The 19,988-nt window shown below is 45.1% G+C and overlaps 1 protein-coding gene across 1 annotated transcript in view; it reads right to left on the bottom strand.

Moving 5' to 3' along the window:
- The window catches only part of ANKH (ANKH inorganic pyrophosphate transport regulator), a 169,322-nt gene that overhangs the window by 41,197 nt on the left and 108,137 nt on the right, over window positions 1-19,988 (bottom strand). The window contains exons 3-6 of the mRNA XM_006077608.4: window positions 15,395-15,513; window positions 11,399-11,482; window positions 4,853-5,023; window positions 2,450-2,584 (exon numbers count right to left, since the gene is read on the bottom strand). Coding sequence (XP_006077670.1) covers window positions 2,450-2,584; window positions 4,853-5,023; window positions 11,399-11,482; window positions 15,395-15,513 — 509 coding nt within the window. The remainder of the gene's footprint in view (window positions 1-2,449; window positions 2,585-4,852; window positions 5,024-11,398; window positions 11,483-15,394; window positions 15,514-19,988) is intronic.

The raw sequence follows: 19,988 nt of genomic DNA, 5'->3' as shown, positions 1-19,988 counted from the left end.
TATCTCATCCTCTGTCGTCCCCTTCTCCTCCCCTGCCTTCAATCTTTCCCAGCATCAGGGTCTTTTCCAGTGAGCCAACTCTTTGCATCAGGTGGCCAAAGGATTGGAGTTTCAGCTTCAGCATCAGTCCTTCCAATGAATATTCAGGTTTGATTTCCTTTAGGATGGACTGGTTTGGTCTCCTTGCAGTCCAAGGGACTCTCAAGCGTCTTCTCCAACACCACATTTCAATTCTTCGGCACTCAGCCTTCTTTATGGTCCCACTCTCCTATCTGTACATGACTACTGGAAAAACCACAGCTTTGACTATACAGACCTTAGCTGGCAAAGAGATGTCTCTGATTTTTACTACGCTTTCTGGTCTTGTCATAGCTTTTCCTCCAGGGAGCAAGCATTTTTAAATTTCATGGTTGCAGTCACCCTTCATTTTGATGCCAGGAATGTGAGTGAGGTAGGTCTTTAGCTGCTGAAGACACTGCTCTGAGGAGCAAGTGGTAGAATCAGGCAGATCTGGATTCCAGCATCACTCCATCACTTCCCAGGTGTATGTGAAGCATGAACCCTCTCAGGCCCCCTCTCTGATCCTCCAGCAAAACCATGAGACTAACAACAACCACGGCACAGGGCTGTTGGGAGTCAACGAGATGTATGCAAGTGCCAACACCATCAGAAGCAGACAGTTAATTCATGTCAGTTCTGTCTCCCTATGCTGAGGTCTGTCTCTATGCACTGAAGTCCATTTAGAAATGATTTCAACATACAAATTGTCTTGGTTGTTTTTTATTTTTAGGGGAAGATGGAATTCTAGCACACAGGTGATTGGGGGCGGGGGGGCGGGGGGCGTGTCCCATACTTTTTACAGGACAGCTGAAACAAAAGTATTAGGTTAAAAAGCTGCCATGTTACAGAAGCTGCCCCAGAGGACATTCGTGAGTCAAGAAAACAAAATCCAGGAACCCACGGAGGCAAGAGAAAGCATTCGGCTTGTGATTTATGTACTTCTCTTTCCAGGCCAACATGAGCTGCTTCCCGGGACATGGAACCTGGCAAGAGACCCCGGCCTGGAGACGTGCTGAAAGTGCATGCAAGGGCAGTTGTGTAAACAGGAGGCCCTCGGGAGTAGCCACCGGCCTTCCTGAAGGATCAGCAGTCCCAGAGCCAGAATTAATTCCCCAGAAGGCAGCAGATGAGCAAACAAACGAAGTCTTTCTATTTGTTCATACCATACTGGCATGATGGAAAAAAATTAAAAAATGCTTCGACTCTCTCCCTAGAGGAGCTGCCAGTTTCCCGATCAATTTCTTGAGTTGTGAGTAAATAGAGGAGACTCTTCTTTGAAGGAGGGCAGGTTGCCAAAGATGCAGGAAGCCATGGTGGGTTGGGTGGCACATGCAGGAGGCAGAGCAACAATAGGTGAGAGAGGTGGGCAGAACACAGAAGCGTCAGCCCTTGCCCTCTGCGTACTTCTGCGCATGGCCGGTCCCATCGTCTTCTATGACTACAGGGAAGAGGCTCCGTGCTGACTCCATGGGAAAATGGAGAGGCCACTGAGTGGCAGAAAGAAAACCTGGATTCTAACACAGTCCAGCTTCTTGCTACTTTTGTGTCCTTATCTCGGTTTTTTCATGTGGTAAAAGAGAAGGAAGAATAAAATATCTTCTTCCATACTCATTATACTCGTTCAGTCACTTAGATGCATCTGACTTTTTGCGACCCTACGGACTGCAGCCCGCCAGGCTTCTCTGTCCTTCACTATCTCCCAGGAGTTTGCTCAAACTCATCTCATCTTCTGTCTTCCCCTTCTCCTCCCACCCTCAATCTTTCCCAGCATCAGGGTCTTTTCCCATGAGTTGGCTCTTTGCATCAGGTGGCCAAAATATTGGAGTTTTATCATCAGTCCTTCCAATGAATATTCAGGGTTGATCTCCCTTAGGATTGACTGGTTGGATTTCCTTGCAGTCCAAGAGACTCTCAAGAGTCTTCTCCAGCACCACAGTTCAAAAGCATCAATTCTTCGGTGATCAGCCTTCTGTATGGTCCAACTCTCACATCCATATACAACTACTGGAAAAACCATAGCTTTGATTATACAGACCTGTGTTGGCAAAGTAATGTCTCTGCTTTTTATTACGCTGTCTAGGTTTGTCATAGCTTTTCTTCCAAGGAGCAAGTGTCTTTTAATTTCATGGTTGCAGTCACCGTCCAGTTGATTTGGGAGTCCAAGAAAATAAAGTCTGTCACTGTTTCCATACTCATAATAAAACAAAATCACATCATTCTAAGTCATGGATGGAGATACTCAACGCTTCCTTGTGTGAAGGTATCATAGAACGTAATATCACAGAATTCTTAGCTCTCAAGAGGAACTGGAAACAAATTTGTCAGCCACCTCCCCACCCCCATTTGTATGGGTGACTTTGGGCACCCATGTTCCCAGAAGGTGCCTTACCTCCGTAGCTGCAGAACTGCCACCGAGGTCCCGGGAAACAAAGAGGTTGACAATGGGCCTACTGATTCTCTGTGTGGCCAAGATGAGCGCCAGAGGCCACCAGAAACTCAGCATCTTTCTTATTGTTGCATCTCCCTGTATCAACAAAATGGGATAAAAGTTTGCTGAACTTGAGGAGAACAGAAAAAAATAATTCGGAGTCAAAGCCTTTTCTTTTGATGTCAATCACGAGTCAATTCACTATACTTAAAAATAATGTAGGAAAAGCCTCTGTAGACAAGCCAAGTTGAATTAAAATAAAATGTACAGTCTTATTAGAATTGAACTTAGACAGCTGGCAAGCTCCCGTGAAATCAAAACACGCCTTTAAGCTTGATGGATTCAAACCACTACTGTGTAAACAGGGCAATGCTAACCTAAGCAGAACCCAGAGTCACAGCCTGAGAAACAGGTGGGAAAAGTTCTTGTTCATATCATAAAACGGACTGGCTAGAAGCCATGTGAGTAAGAGGTAACTCGTAGAAGTAAAACATTATTGTAATTTATTTTGGAATCAGTGTGGTCACAAATGTGCCTGATTATTTGGGCACTATATAAGTCTATGACAGACATTCCTAATCTCAAGGGTCTGACAGAAGTCATGTAATGTTCAGAAGCATAAGCAAAATAAAAGCACAGTAAAGAGAAGGCTATTTATTAACAATTCCACAGCAAAGATAGGCACTATCTTTAACACCTGGCTTTTACCAAGTGACTTTGGTTTTGAGTCTTCATAAAGGTAAGTGTTGCATCCTGGAGCCATCTCAGTCACTTTATTTCCCTTTGCTAGCAGCTGAATGTTAAGATGGGTTGCTACCATCAAGACCAATCTGATGTGGTGGTCCTCATGATGGAAATATCTCAATCTGATATTATTGATGGCCTGACCTCAGATCAAGGTGAGTGGTCAGTACAAGGACTGTTTTGACATGACAAAAGTAACATGTGGTCAAAGGTGGGATCAGGGTTAGAGTGTGGTAATGTACTCAATTTATATATATATATGTGTGTGTGTATATATATATATAAATAAATTGAAATTGCTAGTCATTCAGTCATGTCTGACTCTTTGCAATCCCATGGACTGTAGCTTGCTAGGCTCCTCTGTCCATGAGATTTCCCAGGCAAGAAAACTGGAGTGAGTGGCCATTCCCTTCTCCAGAGGATTTTCCTGGCCCAGGGATTGAACCTGGGTCTCCTGCATTGCAGGCAGAGTCTTTATTGTCTGAACCACCAGAGCAGCCCTATATATACATATATACATACATACATACATATATATATATATATATATACACACACACACCCACATTCATGTACATATATACACACCACTTTGCATGCTAAGTGGCTTCAGTCATGTCTGACTCTTGTGACCCCATGGACTGTAGCCTGCCAGGCTCCTCTGTCCATGGGATTCTCCAGGCAAGAATACTGGAGTGGGTTGCCATGCCCTCCTCCAGGGGATCTTCCCGACCCAGGGATAGAACGGTCTATTTATATTTATATATAAATACAAAGTCACGTCTATTTGCCTTATAGCTGGCTAGATACCAACCCAATTGATATCAGAGGGTAGAGAAGATTAGCATACATATAAATCAGATACTGTTTACACCAGTGATGAAAAGAATGCTTTGGTCATCTGGGTAAAATTATACCTTGCTTGTACCATATTCACCTTTTGAGGCACAGGCCAGTCTCTGCCTCCATCAAGAGGGCTTCTGAGACCACATCCCTCTCTTCCTTCTCTCAGCCTCAGAGGGGAAGCTCTTGTATTCCCATTGTGGTCTCTGTGCTGTCTTGTCTGAATATTGTTCCTGTGTTGGTGATTAAGCCAAATGGGACATAAAGCTGACTGAGGCCACAGACCATATTTAAAATTTCCTGTGTCACCTAAACCCTCCCGAACTCTCTGCGTAGAAGGTCCCTGAATGAGTGTGTTTAGCCAGTACAGAAAGCCCAAACCCAGTCTGGATCCCTGATGTGAAATTAAACAAATGTGAGTTCAATGGTACCAGGGCTCCTGAAATCTTTGTTGATCAGAGTGACTTCCTTTTGACCACAGAGTAAGAAGAACCATCAACATTGTGCCTCCTCCTCCGCCTGACATGACTCACCGTGACTCAGTCTTCTTGTATGGAGATAAGAAGGCTGGAGAGTGACCTCTAAGGTCTCTCGTCCATCTCTAGAGTTCATCAGCTCTCCAGCTGTTTATCCCTGTGGACATTACCAAGCACTTGACCTTGGGATATGACATCCCAGAGCACCTGCCTGTTAGCTGATATGTCGAATCACAGGGGTAGGATCAAACTATTCCCCTCGGATGTACAGACAGGCTGTGCTCGGGGACTAAGGACCTACCCCCAGCTCCGGTCCACTCCTGTCGGGGATGATGTCGTGGATGTTCTTGTAGTAGCCCAGACACAGGGTGGTGCAGCGCACGAGGGCGCCCATGTACAAGGACAGGATGGGGATGAGCAGCGGCTCCCTGCATTCCAGGTGACTGTGAAGTAGAATGGCTACAAAAACGACCTGAGAGGAGGGGAAGCAGACAGTCATCAGGGAGAGGATGGAACCAATTAACAGAAGCCCAGCCCAACTCTTGCACCCGGAACTGAGAGGGATCTCTGAGCAGAAGTCTTGACACTGAAGGTGAGGAGAGCAGGACCTGGGGCTACTGCTCAACACTTCTCTGGGACAATCCAGGGTCAGATGTTTGGGAAGCACTGGAAGAACACACAGCCACTCTGTTATGTTCACTACTAAGTATTTCTTTTAAGGCAACTGCACATCTGGTTAACGTTATTGCTAAAGACTATCCAGAAGCTTTGGCTTCCCAGACCCTAAACGATGCAGAAGAGTTTTGCCCTCTCCAGGTGTACATGTAATCCATGCCAGAGGACCTAAGTGACCTTCCGCAAAGGACAGAACAGTGACCAGTGATGGGCCACAGAAAATTGACTATTTACATTTATACCGTGGATTCCACTAAACATGCTGCGAAAGCCACCAGTGTTAATTATAAAAGCAGAGAATCAAAGTTTAAGATACTGACTTACAAAGGTGGCATAGGTCAAAAAAATACAAAGTCAGCAGGGATTGAAATAATAGTAAAGTGTCAATCTCTATTGAATGGTACAGGCTCCTAAAGCAAATTTATCAAACTGTTTAACTTCCCATCTTGTAGCAATGAGGAAATCAGTCCAGCCTCTGGGCAGAGTCCTGGGATTCCCATCTTGGGAGGATCCCTGAGGAATAGAGGGTGAAGAATGGAGGGTGCTGAGCTAGAAAATGGGGGAGGGGAGAGAGGATCTGAGCTACATCAACCTTCTTAGCCAATCATCCATGGAAGGATAGGCTTGTGAAATATACTGCTGCTAAGTGAGTCTGACCCAAGGAGGCATACTCTGATCGCTGCATTCTCAAGAAACGACTGGTGACAGAAAGTTAAAAAAGAAGCTGGAGAATGAGCATGATTCATCAAATGTGTGTATTCAATTGCTATAGGGAACAGAGCAACCCAGAGGGACTTTGGAATGAAAAGTATTAGACGTTAGAGGTGGTCAGCTTATCCCACAGCCTGACACGTGCGCCGGGGCTGTTGTTCTTAAACCACTAAATGCGACAGAACCTGTCAGAGATGCCCGCAGGGGAATGCAGACGATGGAGCTATGTGACCCGGCTGCCTGGGCAGGACCTGGCTGCCCGGAGCACGGATGACGTGAGTGTCCATTCACGCTCACGATCACACACTCACGTTCATGCTCCCTGAGGATACAGTGGAGCACACTGATGGAAGGAAAGATGCCCGTGACTGTCTCCATGCCTGCTGCTTCCCAGGGGAACAAATGTTCTGTATTAACTGAAGGATGGCATAGACCAGCTGGGCAAAGCGTTGTTAAGGCCCTATTGTGTTTGGAACAGAAGATTGAGTTTTGCGATGTGGCCAAGATGCCCATTTATTTCGCTAACGAATCAAAGACCTCTCAGGGGCCCTAATGTGCAAACGGACTAGTACATCTGCAGCAGGCTTCACATTAGACATACACAAACCTACGGCGTTAACGAAGGTGACAGTGTTTAGAGACTGAGAACATGCTGGAGGGAAAATGAGTATGTAAAGATGAACCCCTCCTCTGCCAAGTCCAGGAAGGCTCCTGGTGGCGCCATCAGGATGGCCAGATGAGCAGAATGGAAGAAGAAGATCTGGACATGAAGGAAAAAGGAGGGGGAGGTATGGAGAGGACCAGAAGAAGGAGCAGAGAGGGCTAGAGTGGGACAGAGGCGGGCAGGAGACTTTCGGCCCAGACCAGTCCAAGGCCAGATGGTTTTGTCAGCCTCCCCCGTGTTGTTAATAGCTTGATTCCATGTGGTCCAACACTTATTGTACATCTTACATCTTCACTGCGGGTTGGGTCAGTTATCAATTTAAAACAACAGCTGGCCCTTCTGCATTTCAATCTAGAATTAAGATTTTCGAATCTGATACAGCCATCAAAACTGTATCGGGTTATTTTGCAAGTGGAACATACAGACTCAGTAGTGAGGATTTTCCCAGGAAGAGCCTGCTCTGGGCTGGGGATTCAGTGATGGATAAGGTAGTCCCAGACTCTGTTCTCCTGGAGCTGACAACCTCACAGGGAAGGCAGGAGTCATGGTCAACCCCTGACAAGGCCGGTGAAGGGAAGTGGGTGGCGATGATGGGAGTGAGGAGGAGGCTGTGGAGTGAAGGGGGTCGCCCCGTGGGGTGCATCTGAGCTGAGACCCAGAGCCCAGGTAGCTGGCTGACAGCAGGTGGCAGAAGCCAGTGGTTGGTGGGGATAGCAGAGGCCAGGGTATTCCCTTCTGGGCAGAAGGATCCAGGCAAAGCCCCCAGGGGGAGGGGCTCGGCTGCATTGGGTCTGGAAGGGAGGACCGGGGCCTGGAGGGCAGAGAGCAAGGGGACAGAGGAGAGTGATTGGGCTGGGGAGGAAGCAGGGCCAGTGGGTTTTCAGCCCCTCTCAGCCTGTGATCAGGATACTGGCTTTTTATCTTAAGAACACCAAGGAGGTAATTTGAAAGCAGGTTCGAGGAGGGGGTGAGGTGGCCAGAATGTCACTGAGAATCAATTACTGTGGCCCCAGTGGGGAAGAAGGGCGTAGACCCAGAGCAGAGGGGCAGGCCAGGGGACAGGAGGCATCTCTAAGGATCCAGGTGGGAGGGCTGACCTCTCAGAACTGAGCAGCAGAGATGGGGAGAAGTGGGCTGATAAGGAAGTGTCTAGGATTAAATGTTTTAGACAGATAGGAATGAAGAGGGTTGCTGCTAGAGTGGCTCCCAGATTTCTGAGCAGATGGCAGGGGCAGAGGTTCATTCAAAAATGCAGCCATCAAGATCATGAAGATTATGAATGGAGGCTTATGATGCCTTTGAAGGATCTGAGTGGAAATATCATAGAGACATGCAGATGCCTTGTCTAGAGCCCTGAGCAGAGGGCTTGGCTGCAGACAATTATTTGGTGAATATCAGTCATGTTACAGGTGGTATAAATGCAGGGCAACCATCAGATTCTTTATGAATAGAATACACAGTGAGGAGGGATGGGTCTCGAGCAACTTCAGCATTTACACATCAATAGATGACCTGGGCTGTTGGAAGTAGGAGAAAAACCACGATATGGTGGTGTGAGAGCCAGTGGAAAGGGGTGTTTCATGGAGGAGGGCGCAGTCAACAGAATGAAGAGTTACTGAGACATCCATGAAGTCAATGGAAACTGTTGTACTGGATTCAATGGCAGGCAGATCATTAGTGAGAACTGTGTGGGTGAGCTGATGGGGCAGAAGTCAGTCTGCAGCAGGTAAAAGAAGGAAAGAGAAGGGAAGAAATGGAGACCCTGAGTGGAAACCACCTTTCTGAAAGGTCTGGCTGTGAGAAAATAGAATTGTAGCTACAGAGGTACATGGGAGCCAGAAAAAGCTTGTTGCTGATGCTGTGGTTGTGGTTGTTTTAAGAAGGCAGAAGTTTGAGCATGTTTCCACGTCAAGAGAAATGATCCAGGGGAGAGAGAAGGAGTCACTGATAACTGATGAATAAGGTTCCCCAGAAAGCGGGACAGGATGGGCTCAGAGGCACCGGAGGAAGACGTGGCCTGGGACCAAGGAGGGACATATGCTTTCCTGTAATGGGGACAGCAGAGGTGATGCAAGGGTCTAAAAGTAGGCATGTGGCTTTGAGCTCCTCAGCAAGGTGGGCAGTGAGATCGTCTGCTGGGGACAGTGAGGTGGGTGGAGACGCTCGGACGCGGTCACTAGAGTCAGCTGAGGGGAGTGATGGGATTGGGAACGTGTCCTGAGATCGGTTTGTCCCACTGTGAAGCTTTCTGCAGGAGCACTTGCTGCCCGGGTGCAAGGGGTGCGAGGTGCACACCACTGGGCGGTTCAGGACCGGGGTCTCGGCAGCAGGCTGCGGTGGAGAGGCAGGAGACGAGGGCACTCACAGCAGCACAGCAGATTGCTCAACTGGGATCCTGGGGTCTCACCTCTGGGGTCTGAGCTGACTTCAGAAGGCCAGGGCTGACGACAGCAGAAAGAGCAAAGAACTAGAGGTTCCAGCGAGGTCCAACAACCCGCCCCACCCAGCCGCCAGAAGTTTCATTTAATACTAAGCAAGCTAAGAAAGTCCAGGTGATCATGAAATATATACAAAAGATATGATTATTATAATAACGGTGACACAGAAAACTGTATCATATGTTGGAACCAAACCAAGAGCTTTTTTTGTATTATGACATGAAATTAATTAGCTTACTAAAAATTACTTTTTAAACAGGAGTTGGCACTGACACTCAGGCATTACAAACTGTTTTCATGTTATCATTGGCGATCACTCCCTTCCTATCTATGCCAAGCTGGTATTTCAGGGGACTTTGCCTAGGACTCTACATGATTTCAATACATTTAGACCATGAAATTTTTGCACCTTGTTTTATGTCCCTGGATATTTCCAATGTCTCTTAGTTTATAGTCTATGGGAACTTGAATATAATTTGTATCCTACTTCTGTGTGAAAATTGTACAAATCTTAATTATGTTGAATTGGTTCATGGTGCTTTTCAGGTCTACCATATTCTTCTACTTTTCTATATATTCATTTTATTAATTTTTTGAGAGCTTGATATTGAAACTCCAACCAAAGATCTTAATTCATCTACTTACAAATTGTAATACATAGTGAAACTGTATGTAACTTTGTTCTGGATTTTACAAGTCTCCTGTAAATGCGTTATCATACTTTAATAATTTAAAAAAAAAAAAAAAAAGACCTTTAAAAATGTTTTTAAAAAAGGACTTTGCCTGGGATCTATTTATTCATTACCAGATCTGGTAATTCACAAATGCTTTCAAGTAATGAGAGGAATGAAGTTGAGGGTGGGAGTGAGAACAAAGGACTTACGAACCAAAACTGAATTTATTCCCTCAACCAAACCGTGGTAGGGACTCAGGCTATAAGGTTTAAAATAACTACATCACGGGGAACAGCCCGAGGTCAGATGGCAGCTGAATCCAGCTTCCATTGCCCCGAATAACCAGGTAGGTTTATTCTGAAATTTCAAGCCCTCCCAGCAGGCAGGGGTCAGTACTAGTTTTAAAATTAAGAAGGAAGAAGGCTGTGGGCATACTGGGAAAGCATTTTTCAGGGATATGATTTCTTTCTTTTACTCTTGGATGCCTGCTGTATTTATCTAAGGCAAAAATGTGTGTTTTCCTTTTTGCCTTTGAGGATACCACATCTACAAATGCTCACTCAGGCGTCAATGCTCATGTTGAAAATGAGAGGTGTTCCCTTAATTTCCAAGTAAGTGATTAGCGTGAACGAGGCAGTTCAGTTCATCCCTCAGAGGATGAATCAAAAGTAAGACCAAGCAAAAAATCTCCAATAACTCAACAAGAAAATTAACAAAGATACATCAAAGAATGATGTTAGGGGGTATTCAGGCATGTGCTAGAAAATGCACACACACTCATACACACACAGACTCACACACATAATGTTAGCAGGAAGCAATTTAAATTACTTTAAATAGTGATCCATGGAGTCAATGCAATTAATTTGGAAATTTAATTCTTGGCCTTTAGGGAGTACTAACAGTTGAACAGTAGATTACTTAAAAAAGGTGATTGAAAGACTAGCATGCTCAGCGGGGAAAAACCAGGAAGAACCATGTGGACACGTTCCTAGCATGGAATTGAGAATTGGAAAGCAAGTTTAGAAATCAGTCTGCCTCTTTCTCCATAAAGAGATCATTCTCCAAATCCCCAACTGTAGGAACTAAGTCTAACTTACAGACGATAGCAATTAAATATCTCCTGCTAAAGTCTGTCATGGTATCTTTGATGGAAGAAGAAAGGATGGAGCATGGAAACCAGGGCTGGTGCCAGACCCTGGGGAAACTGGACAGAACATGTTCTCAGACTCAATTTCCTGATTCTAAGTTTGGGGGAAAGATGCCTGAATTGCCCAGTGGCAATGACAATTAAAGACTAAATTCTAGGCGCGCTCTTCAAAACCCAGCCCTGGGTGACTTGGCCACACAGAAGCCCGTGTGTCCACCCCATCAGGTGCACAGTGGCCCTGTGACCACGTGCTAGCCATGGCTTTAGAGTCATTTCAATGCAAGAGCCTTAACAATAAAGTCAAAACCTCTGATAGTGAGATTCAATTCCTACAATCCCTGCTTTTCGCAAGATTCTACACACTGTAATCACGGGAGGGTTCGTTTGCTCACTCATTTAACAAGCATTTATCAAAGTCCATGTTTGATTTGAATCAAGTAGGGATGCACTGCAGAGTGGATGGATATAGATGAGGCGTCGGCCAGTTCTGTCCATCACCTAAAAGGAGCAGCGTTGACACACGCACCGCACTTACCTGAGCTATGACGTCTGAGATTGAGGCACATCCGACCAGGAAACTGTATTTGTGTTTTAAGAGAATGCCAGCATGGGTCCATGCCTGCCGGGAAGGAGAGATTTGGGCATGAGATACATTCAGGATTAGGTTACTTCTGGTTCCTATGACTTCCTGGGCGTTCTTGAAATAGACTTTATACCCACCCACCTCCCAACCTTAGTAGCACAAGTTTAATGAATCTTTGATTGATACAATGATTGTAACTTAACCTGGTACCCAGGACCAAGTGAGGTTTTTAAGCGGAACCAGTGACCACATAGTATTTGTTTGGTACCAATTATCTGAAGACTAGTGTACTGCTTCATGGGCCTGGCAGGAAATCTGGGTGAATACCAGGAACGGGGACCAGTGTGAGTCACAAAGCACAGCTTTCTGGTCTGTGAAGCAGGTTCCAATGAGGAGGGCTCAAAACTGGTTCTGAGTTACTGCAGTCATTACAGGCTCCCACTGACTGATCAGGGCTCTACCACTTCCTTCTCTTTAAGTTTGGGCAGGATCTGATCTGACGCTTTGTGCCTTTGAGGGGAATTAAGAGGAAAGTGCTAGAAAGCCTGCAGACAACGAAAAGCCCAGGGGATGGCAGGTTTGGAGAAGGTTTGAAGTTCAAAGTAGGGTCTGTTTCAGTATCATCTTTCTAACTAGTAAAGGTCAACTTGAACTGACACAGAAATAACATTTCACGTGAGCTAAACCCAAGCACACCTAGGGAATAACCTAGGTCTGTGTCAAGACTATATAACTGCCTCTATTGCTACTTCCTCCTCAGCTCACAGGTCCCAAGGTGCCAAATATGAAAAGAAAGGCAAAGTGTAGATGACAATTGTAAATTGTGGATGGTAGGCTGTCTTTATTGACTGAAAGTGACCTGGATGATAAGATTCAAAAATATTATCTCTCCAACTAATACATCAGGGCCATGCGGTCGGGTGTGTGTGTGTGCATGTGTATGTGTGTTTGGGGAGATGATATGTATTATTTTGGTCTTTATCAGTAATCTTTTACTACTGGTCTTTTGGGGGAGTTGGTAGATGAAACATGGAAGAAAAGTGTGTTCATCACAAATGTTTTGAGTTGGGGAACTTCTGTGGCAAATGAGCCTGTGAGCCACTTTTAGCCCTGCGTCCCCTGGTCAATAGTAGTCCTTCTGTGTGTTAGCAGAGTCTCAGTGCAGATAGGAGGAAGGGCATTAGAATCTCAGACTCCTCCTAGGAAGCTGGGTCTTCACTCTCTTAGGCTCTGAAAAAGGTCGGTCACCCCATTCAGTTCTCTCACTGCTTTGAGGGCACTGTGGTGCCACCTCAGCCCAGCCTGGGCCCCGTGGGGACCCTGCTTCCACACACCCCAAATCCTTGGCCTTTTTCTTTTGAAGGCAGGGGGCATAGGGGTGGAAGGCATGTGTCAGCTACCAGAGTAAACACACCTGGTGATAAGTAAGAAAAGGGAAATCCAGGTACAAGTGTTCCAATGGCCAAATTCTTAACCTAAAGTGATGTCAGGACACCTGAAAATCAGAACCTTTGGTGGAAACTGAGGGTTTAGTATCTAAGGCTCCCCTACACTGCTAGGAAGCCGTCAGATTCAGTGAGGCTGTGCCCGTAACACAGCTGTGGGCACAGTGAGACTTCTGATGACATTTGAGAGGATGGACCACATGCATTTTTATTAGTACCTTGCCTCCTTCCTCCGAGGATTTGGGGCTGCTGCCTTAACCTTGATACAGAGGTCCACTCACCTCACACATCTAATGTATACAGAACTGAAGGAGAGGGGTAGTTAAGCAAAACAAAACCTATATAACCATAAGATCAAAGGCCATTTCTTATAAGAAATGCCTTGTTGCATGCTAATGATTTGTGTTTACTTTCATGTATGTCTAAAATTTTTCATAATGAAAAATTGTTAAAAACTAGAAATAACCCCATACAAATGATCATATTTTAAAGCTTCCTTCCAAGGGTAATTTAAAATGGATCCCAAAGAAAGGGTTTATTTTCCACCATCAGCCATTATTGGAGATATATGTATATGTGTGTGTGTGTGTATATATATATATATATATATATATATATATATATATATACACATATATATATATATTTTTTTTTGCTAAGTCTCTTTTATATCTATAATACAGACGAATAGGAAAAAAGCATTCTTTGAGAACTCTTCAGTATCAGGACAAAGAATGTAATCTATGGAAGTGAGTCATCCTCAGCTACTCTAGTGAAGCTGGTTATTAAAGTAATAAAGCCCTATCAGGATATTCAAGTGAGTCTTACTGTAAGCAGCTTTGGGTGCTTATACCACACAAGTGGTAAGTTTATCTGAAAGCTATCCTGATCTCTTGAGCCTGAATATATCAGAAAAGAATTTATATTTGAATCAAATTTTCAAGGGAGCTCTCTTGCCTCCTGCCAGAACTTGTGGCAAATGCAGACAATTCTCATAAAATAAACTGACAAGATGGACTGGTTAAAAGTCAGTGAGTGGTCAGTTGGAACCCTTCCGCACAGCTGGTGGAGAGGTAAAATGGTGCAGCTGCTCCATCAGTATCATGGAGCCTCAAAACCTTAAAAACAGAATTATTATATGATTTAGCAATTCCTCTTATGGGTATATACAGGATTCAAAGGGATATTTGTACACTCATCTTCCTAGTGGCAGTATTCATAGCAGACAAATGTAGAAATAACCCAGATGCCCAAGGATGGATGAAAGGATAAACAAAATACAGCTTATACATACAAGAAATATTACTTAGCCTTAGAAAAGGACATTCTGACACAGGCTACAACATGGATGAACCCTGAAGATATTCTGTGAAGTGAAATAAGCCAAAGAGCCACAAAAAGACAAATACTGTATTATTCTATTCACGAGGTACCGAGAGTAGTTGAGTTCACAGACAGAGAAGTAAGAGTCATGGGTGTCAGGGACTGGGGGAGGGTGGGGAGTCAGTGTTCAGAGGGGAGGATGGAGAGAGCTGAGCGTGGACGGTGGGGATGGGAGAAGAGCAATGTGAAAGCACCCAAGGCCACTCAACTGCACTTAACAACGGTTCATATGGGAAATTTCACGTTATATGAATATTCCTCCAGTGAGAAAAGTGTAGAGGGCAATGAAGAGAGCCTCAAGGGTGTAGGTCATTTTGTAGAGAGTTCAGTTCAGTTCAGTTGCTCAGTCGTGTCCAGCTCTTTGCAACCCCATGGACTGCAGCACGCCAGGCCTCCCTGTCCATCACCAACTCCCGGAGTTTGCTCAAACTCATGTCCATTGAGTCGGTGATGCCAAGCAACCATCTCATCCTCTGTCATCCCCTTCTCCTCCTGCTTTCAATCTTTCCCAGCATCAGGGTTTTTTCCAATGAGTCAGCTCTTCGCATCAGGTGGCCAAAGTACTGGAGTTTCAGCTTCAACATCAGTCCTTCCAATGAACACTCAGGACTGATCTCCTTTAGGATAGACTGGTTGGATCTCCTTGCAGTCCAAGGGACTCTCAAGAGTCTTCTCCAACACCACAGTTCAAAAGCATCAATTCTTCAGCACTCAGCTTTCTTTATAGTCCAACTCTCACATCCATACATGACTACTGGAAAAAACATAGCCTTGATGAGACGGACCTTTGTTGGCAAAGTAATGTCTCTGTTTTTTAACACGCTGTCTAGGCTGGTCATAACTTTCCTGCCAAGGAGTAAGTGGATCTATTGTAGGGAGTAAGTGGACCCATTTCCATTTCCGAGTTGCCAGGGGCTGGGAGAGGGGTGGATGGGGAGTCAGTGTTTAATGGGAATAGAGTCCGTATCCCAGGATGAAAAGAGTTCTGAAGATTCACAACAATGTGAATATACTGCACACCATTGAACTGCACACATAAAAATGGTTAAAATGATAAGTTTTAGGCTATGTATTTTTTCCCATAATTTAAAAAAGAGTGCCAACAATCTTCCCTACTCACCATCGCATCCATAAAAGGGAAGGCAGCAAGATACAGAAAGGCCCTTCTTGTTTTGTTCCCCACTGACTCATCCACATGGTGCAATTTATTGATGATGTAGTAGCCTAAGTCACTATATGCTGCAAAAAAAAAAAAAAACACACGGCAATATTTAGAAAAAGTTATTCTCATAAGCTTTTTACCTCAAAAGTTTAAAAATAGTTTTAAAGATTATATAATATATATATATGTATTTGGTAGAAAAATCTAGATAAGCAAAAGGATGAAAATCATCTACAATCTCATCCATCCTTCTGCCCAGAAGAGGTCACAGTTGACACTCTGGGTGCTAGTCATCCAGTTGTTTTATGGGTGTTATGTGGTGGAGTATGCTTGGGTGTTTTAACACAAAAATGGCCTCACACTAAAAGGTTGTTGTTGAATCACGCGAAGACACCGGGATTCTTGGCCCCCGGAGGAGAAGAATTCAATCCGGGGCCAGAGACAAGGTTTGATCGCTCAGAGCTTTTGTGTAATAAAGTTTTATTAAAGTATAAAGGAGATAGAGAAAGCTTCTCATAGGCATCAGAAGGGGGCAGAAAGAGTGCCCCCCTGCTAGTCTTCAGCTGGATGTTATATAGTCACTAGCAGTCTGTTAATGAAAGAAAGGAATGTCTTAAAACTCAGAATGGCACCAGGCCCCTCACCCATAAGATGCATTTTGGGATAATCTTGGCACCAAATGGCTTATCCTGGGCCATAAAATGATTAATTTGAATCTTGAAGAAGGGCAGATCACCATACAAATAGTTTGTTTACATAGATTAGGGGAACAATATCTGAGTATAACATACTGGTTTGTCAAGTAGGTTCTGAGCCAAGAGGTGGAACCGACTGGAAGACAGAGTTTGGGGTAAATGCATAGTACATCAGCATAGCTTAAGACAAACATTTCCATAAGAAAAAGGCATTGGTTATCTCTAGGTTTCAGAATAGTTAACTCCAGGTGAAACCAGGTGTCATTATGGCAACATAGTATTTTAAGAGAAACCTCCTTTTAAATTTGTATAGAGAAGGAAAAAATATCGCGTTTGTTTCCTCCTGCCGCTTAAGAGAGATAAAAATGTCTGACACTTGCAGGCTATTTCCTCCGTTTGGAGAGCCCTGGCCTTCCTGCCTGTTACCCTCTCAATACTACATACATACTTGTTTGTGAACCATAAACATCCTTTCCATAACATGCTTCTATATGTGATTGGTTGTACTGAATTCCTTTTTGCAGGTTTATTTAGTATCACTTGCTCAATCTCCAATTAGTATATATTTAGGTTGTTTCCATTCTTTTGATATTATAAAAGAATGCTTGATGGCTAGTTTGAAAGCTCAATGCCCATGTAGTTGTTGTTTAGTTGCTAAGTCACGTCTGACTCTTTTGCGACCCCATGGACTGTAGCCCACCAAGCTCCTCTGTTCATGGAATTTCCCAGGCAAGAATACTGCAGTGGGTTGCCATTTCCTTCTCCAGGGATCAAACCTGCATCTCCTGCATTGGCAGGGGGGTTCTTTACCACTAAGCCACCAGGGAAGCCCTCAATGTCTGTAGGTATTCTTAATTATTTACTAAGAGAAAATTCCTATGTATTAATATGCCTTTTCTTTTTTCTTTAATAAGCTTAATGGATCTACAATATTATGCTAGTTCCAGGTGTACAACACAGGGATTCAACAAAACGTGGCTGTCAATAGAAATTTAAAGGTAGCTAGTCACTGTTTGTAATTCTGTTTCATTTTTCCAAGGAAGGCAAAAATTGTGGGGGATGGAAATGGTGGTATAGTTTGCCCAGTGGAAAAATGCTGTCTCTGTGCTTTCCAAGTCCCTCCAGTGTGAGGATTTGGGACCAGTGTGTAGCTAGAACATAATGGGCTTTAACCAACAAAGGCTGAATGAATGTGTACGTGCCAAAGGGTGAGAAAGGTAGAAAGAGAAAAATTCCATAATGTATGAACTAAGCACTGTGACATTGCTGTGTGTGTGTATTATTTGTCTACAACTCTTTGTGACCCCATGGACTGTGGCTCTCCAGGCTTTTCTGTCCATGGGATTCTCTGGCAAGAATACAGGACTGGGTAGCCATTCCCTTCTCCAGGGGATCTTCCCAACCCAGGGATCGAACCTGGGTCTCCTGGACCACAGGCAGATTCTCTACCTTCTGAGCCACCAGGGAAGCCCCCTGACATTTTAGTAAAGGTTAAATAAAATATTGACTATTTCCTACCTCATTGATACAAAGTTTAGACCATATAGGAAAACAATAATCTTTGTGTTTTCATAGGGTTTTACATAGTGTTCTAATAGTAGTGTTCCTGCTGTGTTCACTCTTTCATTAATATGAATATTTATACACTTGAGAAGTGCAGAAGCTGCTTTAAAATCAGAAAGGAGGTCAAATGCAGCGTCCCTCTTACTTTTTGTGAAACAATCAGAATCCCTTCCTCCATTTCAAAGCGTGGGGGACGATTTGTTACCACTTGTTATTGTCATTGTTCGGTCACTAAATTTTTTCTCTTTGTGGGTTTATTACCATATTAATTGGTAAAAAGAAATAATCCTCCATCTTTTGTTGGGATTAGCCTGGAATTATGAGAATGTTGCGGAGAAGGCAATGGCACCCCACTCCAGTACTCTTGCCTGGAAAATCCCATGGACGGAGGAGCCTGGTGGGCTCCAGTCCATGAGGTCGCTAAGAGTCGGGCATGACTGAGCGACTTCACTTTCACTTTTCCCTTTCATGCATTGGAGAAGGAAATGGCAACCCACTCCAGAACTCTTGCCTGGAGAATCCCAGGGACGGGGGAGCCTGGTGGGCTGCTGTCTATGGGGTCGCACAGAGTCGGACACGACTGAAGCGACTTAGCAGCAGGAGCAGCAGCATGAGAACGTTGAATCAAGCATGCTCTTCAGGATGAAAAAAAAGATATTTAAATGCACAAATGGGAATCCCAGTGGGAGTGACGTATGAGTAAGTGATTTCAAGAGGCAGGGGGCTAAGATGACTGAGTCATACAGAAAACAGGGCTGGTGAGGGAGGCAAATGCAGGAGGGGAGATCTGAATCCTCCCAGGAGGAACAGAGGTGGAAATCAAAAGGCGAACCGCCAGGTGAGCCCAGGTGTCAGGTGTGGAGCATGGTGGGGCCAGCAGAACAGGAAGGGAAATCCAGGAGGGAGGCTGGCACTTGGCAGAAAGAGCAAAGAAGGGAGAAGTGGGATTAGTTATGGCCAGGGACCAGGGAGGCAGCTGTGATGTCCTGCTTGGATCAGAAGGTACAAAGGTGACCTGACCCTTTGAGTCAGGGAGGGAGTCCTCCAGCCCTACTTTGCAGCGAGGTGAGAAGTGCATTCAGATCTGAGATGAGCCGCTGAAACCCGAAGCTGGGATGCAGATGTTATTGAACCACACACACAGCTTACTGTGAGTGCTGAGACTTGGAAATCATGGTCGCTGTTGATCTGTACATGCCTTTTCATTGTCGGTCAAGTTCATTGTGTGGAGATCCCCAGAGATATGTCCTGATCCTGCCCCCTTGCCCTTCCTGGCAGAGGCAGCTGCCAATGGTGAAGGCAGCCACGCTGGGCAAACAGAGCCATGCCAAGTGCAGGAGCCCGGGGATGGCTATGAATAGCCCAGGAACTAAAATTCCCTGGTAAAGGTTAGAGCTGATATAAATGCCAGTTGAGTGGACCTGACTGGATGGCCAAAGTGGGGACCTTGAGACTGGAGAAAGGCTGAGATTCAGAGGGGGAAATGTATGGGTTGACCTCTGTCCCCTCACAATTCATTTGTTGACTCCTAGCCCTTAGGACCTCAGAAGGTGACCTTATTTGGCATCAGGATCATTGCAGGTATAATTAGTGAAGGTCGGGTGACCCTGGGGCTTCCCTGGTGGCTCAGATGGTAAAGAATTCGCCTTTAGTGCAGGAGACTTGGGTTCAATCCCTGGGTGGGGAAGATCCCCTGGAGAAGGAAATGGCAACCCACTCCAGTATTCTGGCCTGGAAAATCCCATGGACAGAGGAGCCTCGTGGGCTACAGTCCCTGGGATTGAAGAGTTGGACACGACTGAGGGACCAACTACACACACGCAGGGTGACACTGAAGGACAGTGGGCCTCCACCCACGGCAACTGGTATCCTTCTAAACGGGGCATTTGGGGACCTATAGAATGTGCAAAAGGACAAGCTCACGAGACCATCAAGGGAGAGATCAGGGAGATGCCTCCTCAAGCCAAAAGACACTACACATCACAAACCCCCAGAAGCTGGAGAGGGGCCTGGGACAGGTTCTCGGTCATGGCCTTCAGAGGAACCAACCTCACCACCACTGCCTCGATCTTCCAGCCTCCAGACCGTGAGACTACGCACTTCTGCTGTCTGTGGTGCTTTGCAAGGACAGACCTAGCAAACTCATACAGGTGGCTTCTAGAGAGAATTCTTTTCCCATGAGACTGTAGGATAGCAGCCAGAGAAGAAAGGTTGTATGAGTTTGAGAAGCTGCGAGCAGAGCGTGCAGTTGGCTCATGTGGTCTGAGTGTATAGGGGTCAGTATAAATCAGTTT

The sequence above is a fragment of the Bubalus bubalis genome, chromosome 19 (assembly GCF_019923935.1).
Source record: "Bubalus bubalis isolate 160015118507 breed Murrah chromosome 19, NDDB_SH_1, whole genome shotgun sequence".
NCBI lineage: Eukaryota > Metazoa > Chordata > Mammalia > Artiodactyla > Bovidae > Bubalus > Bubalus bubalis.
Note: the sequence above shows the minus strand (reverse complement) of the source record. Positions and strands in the feature narration are given on the sequence as shown.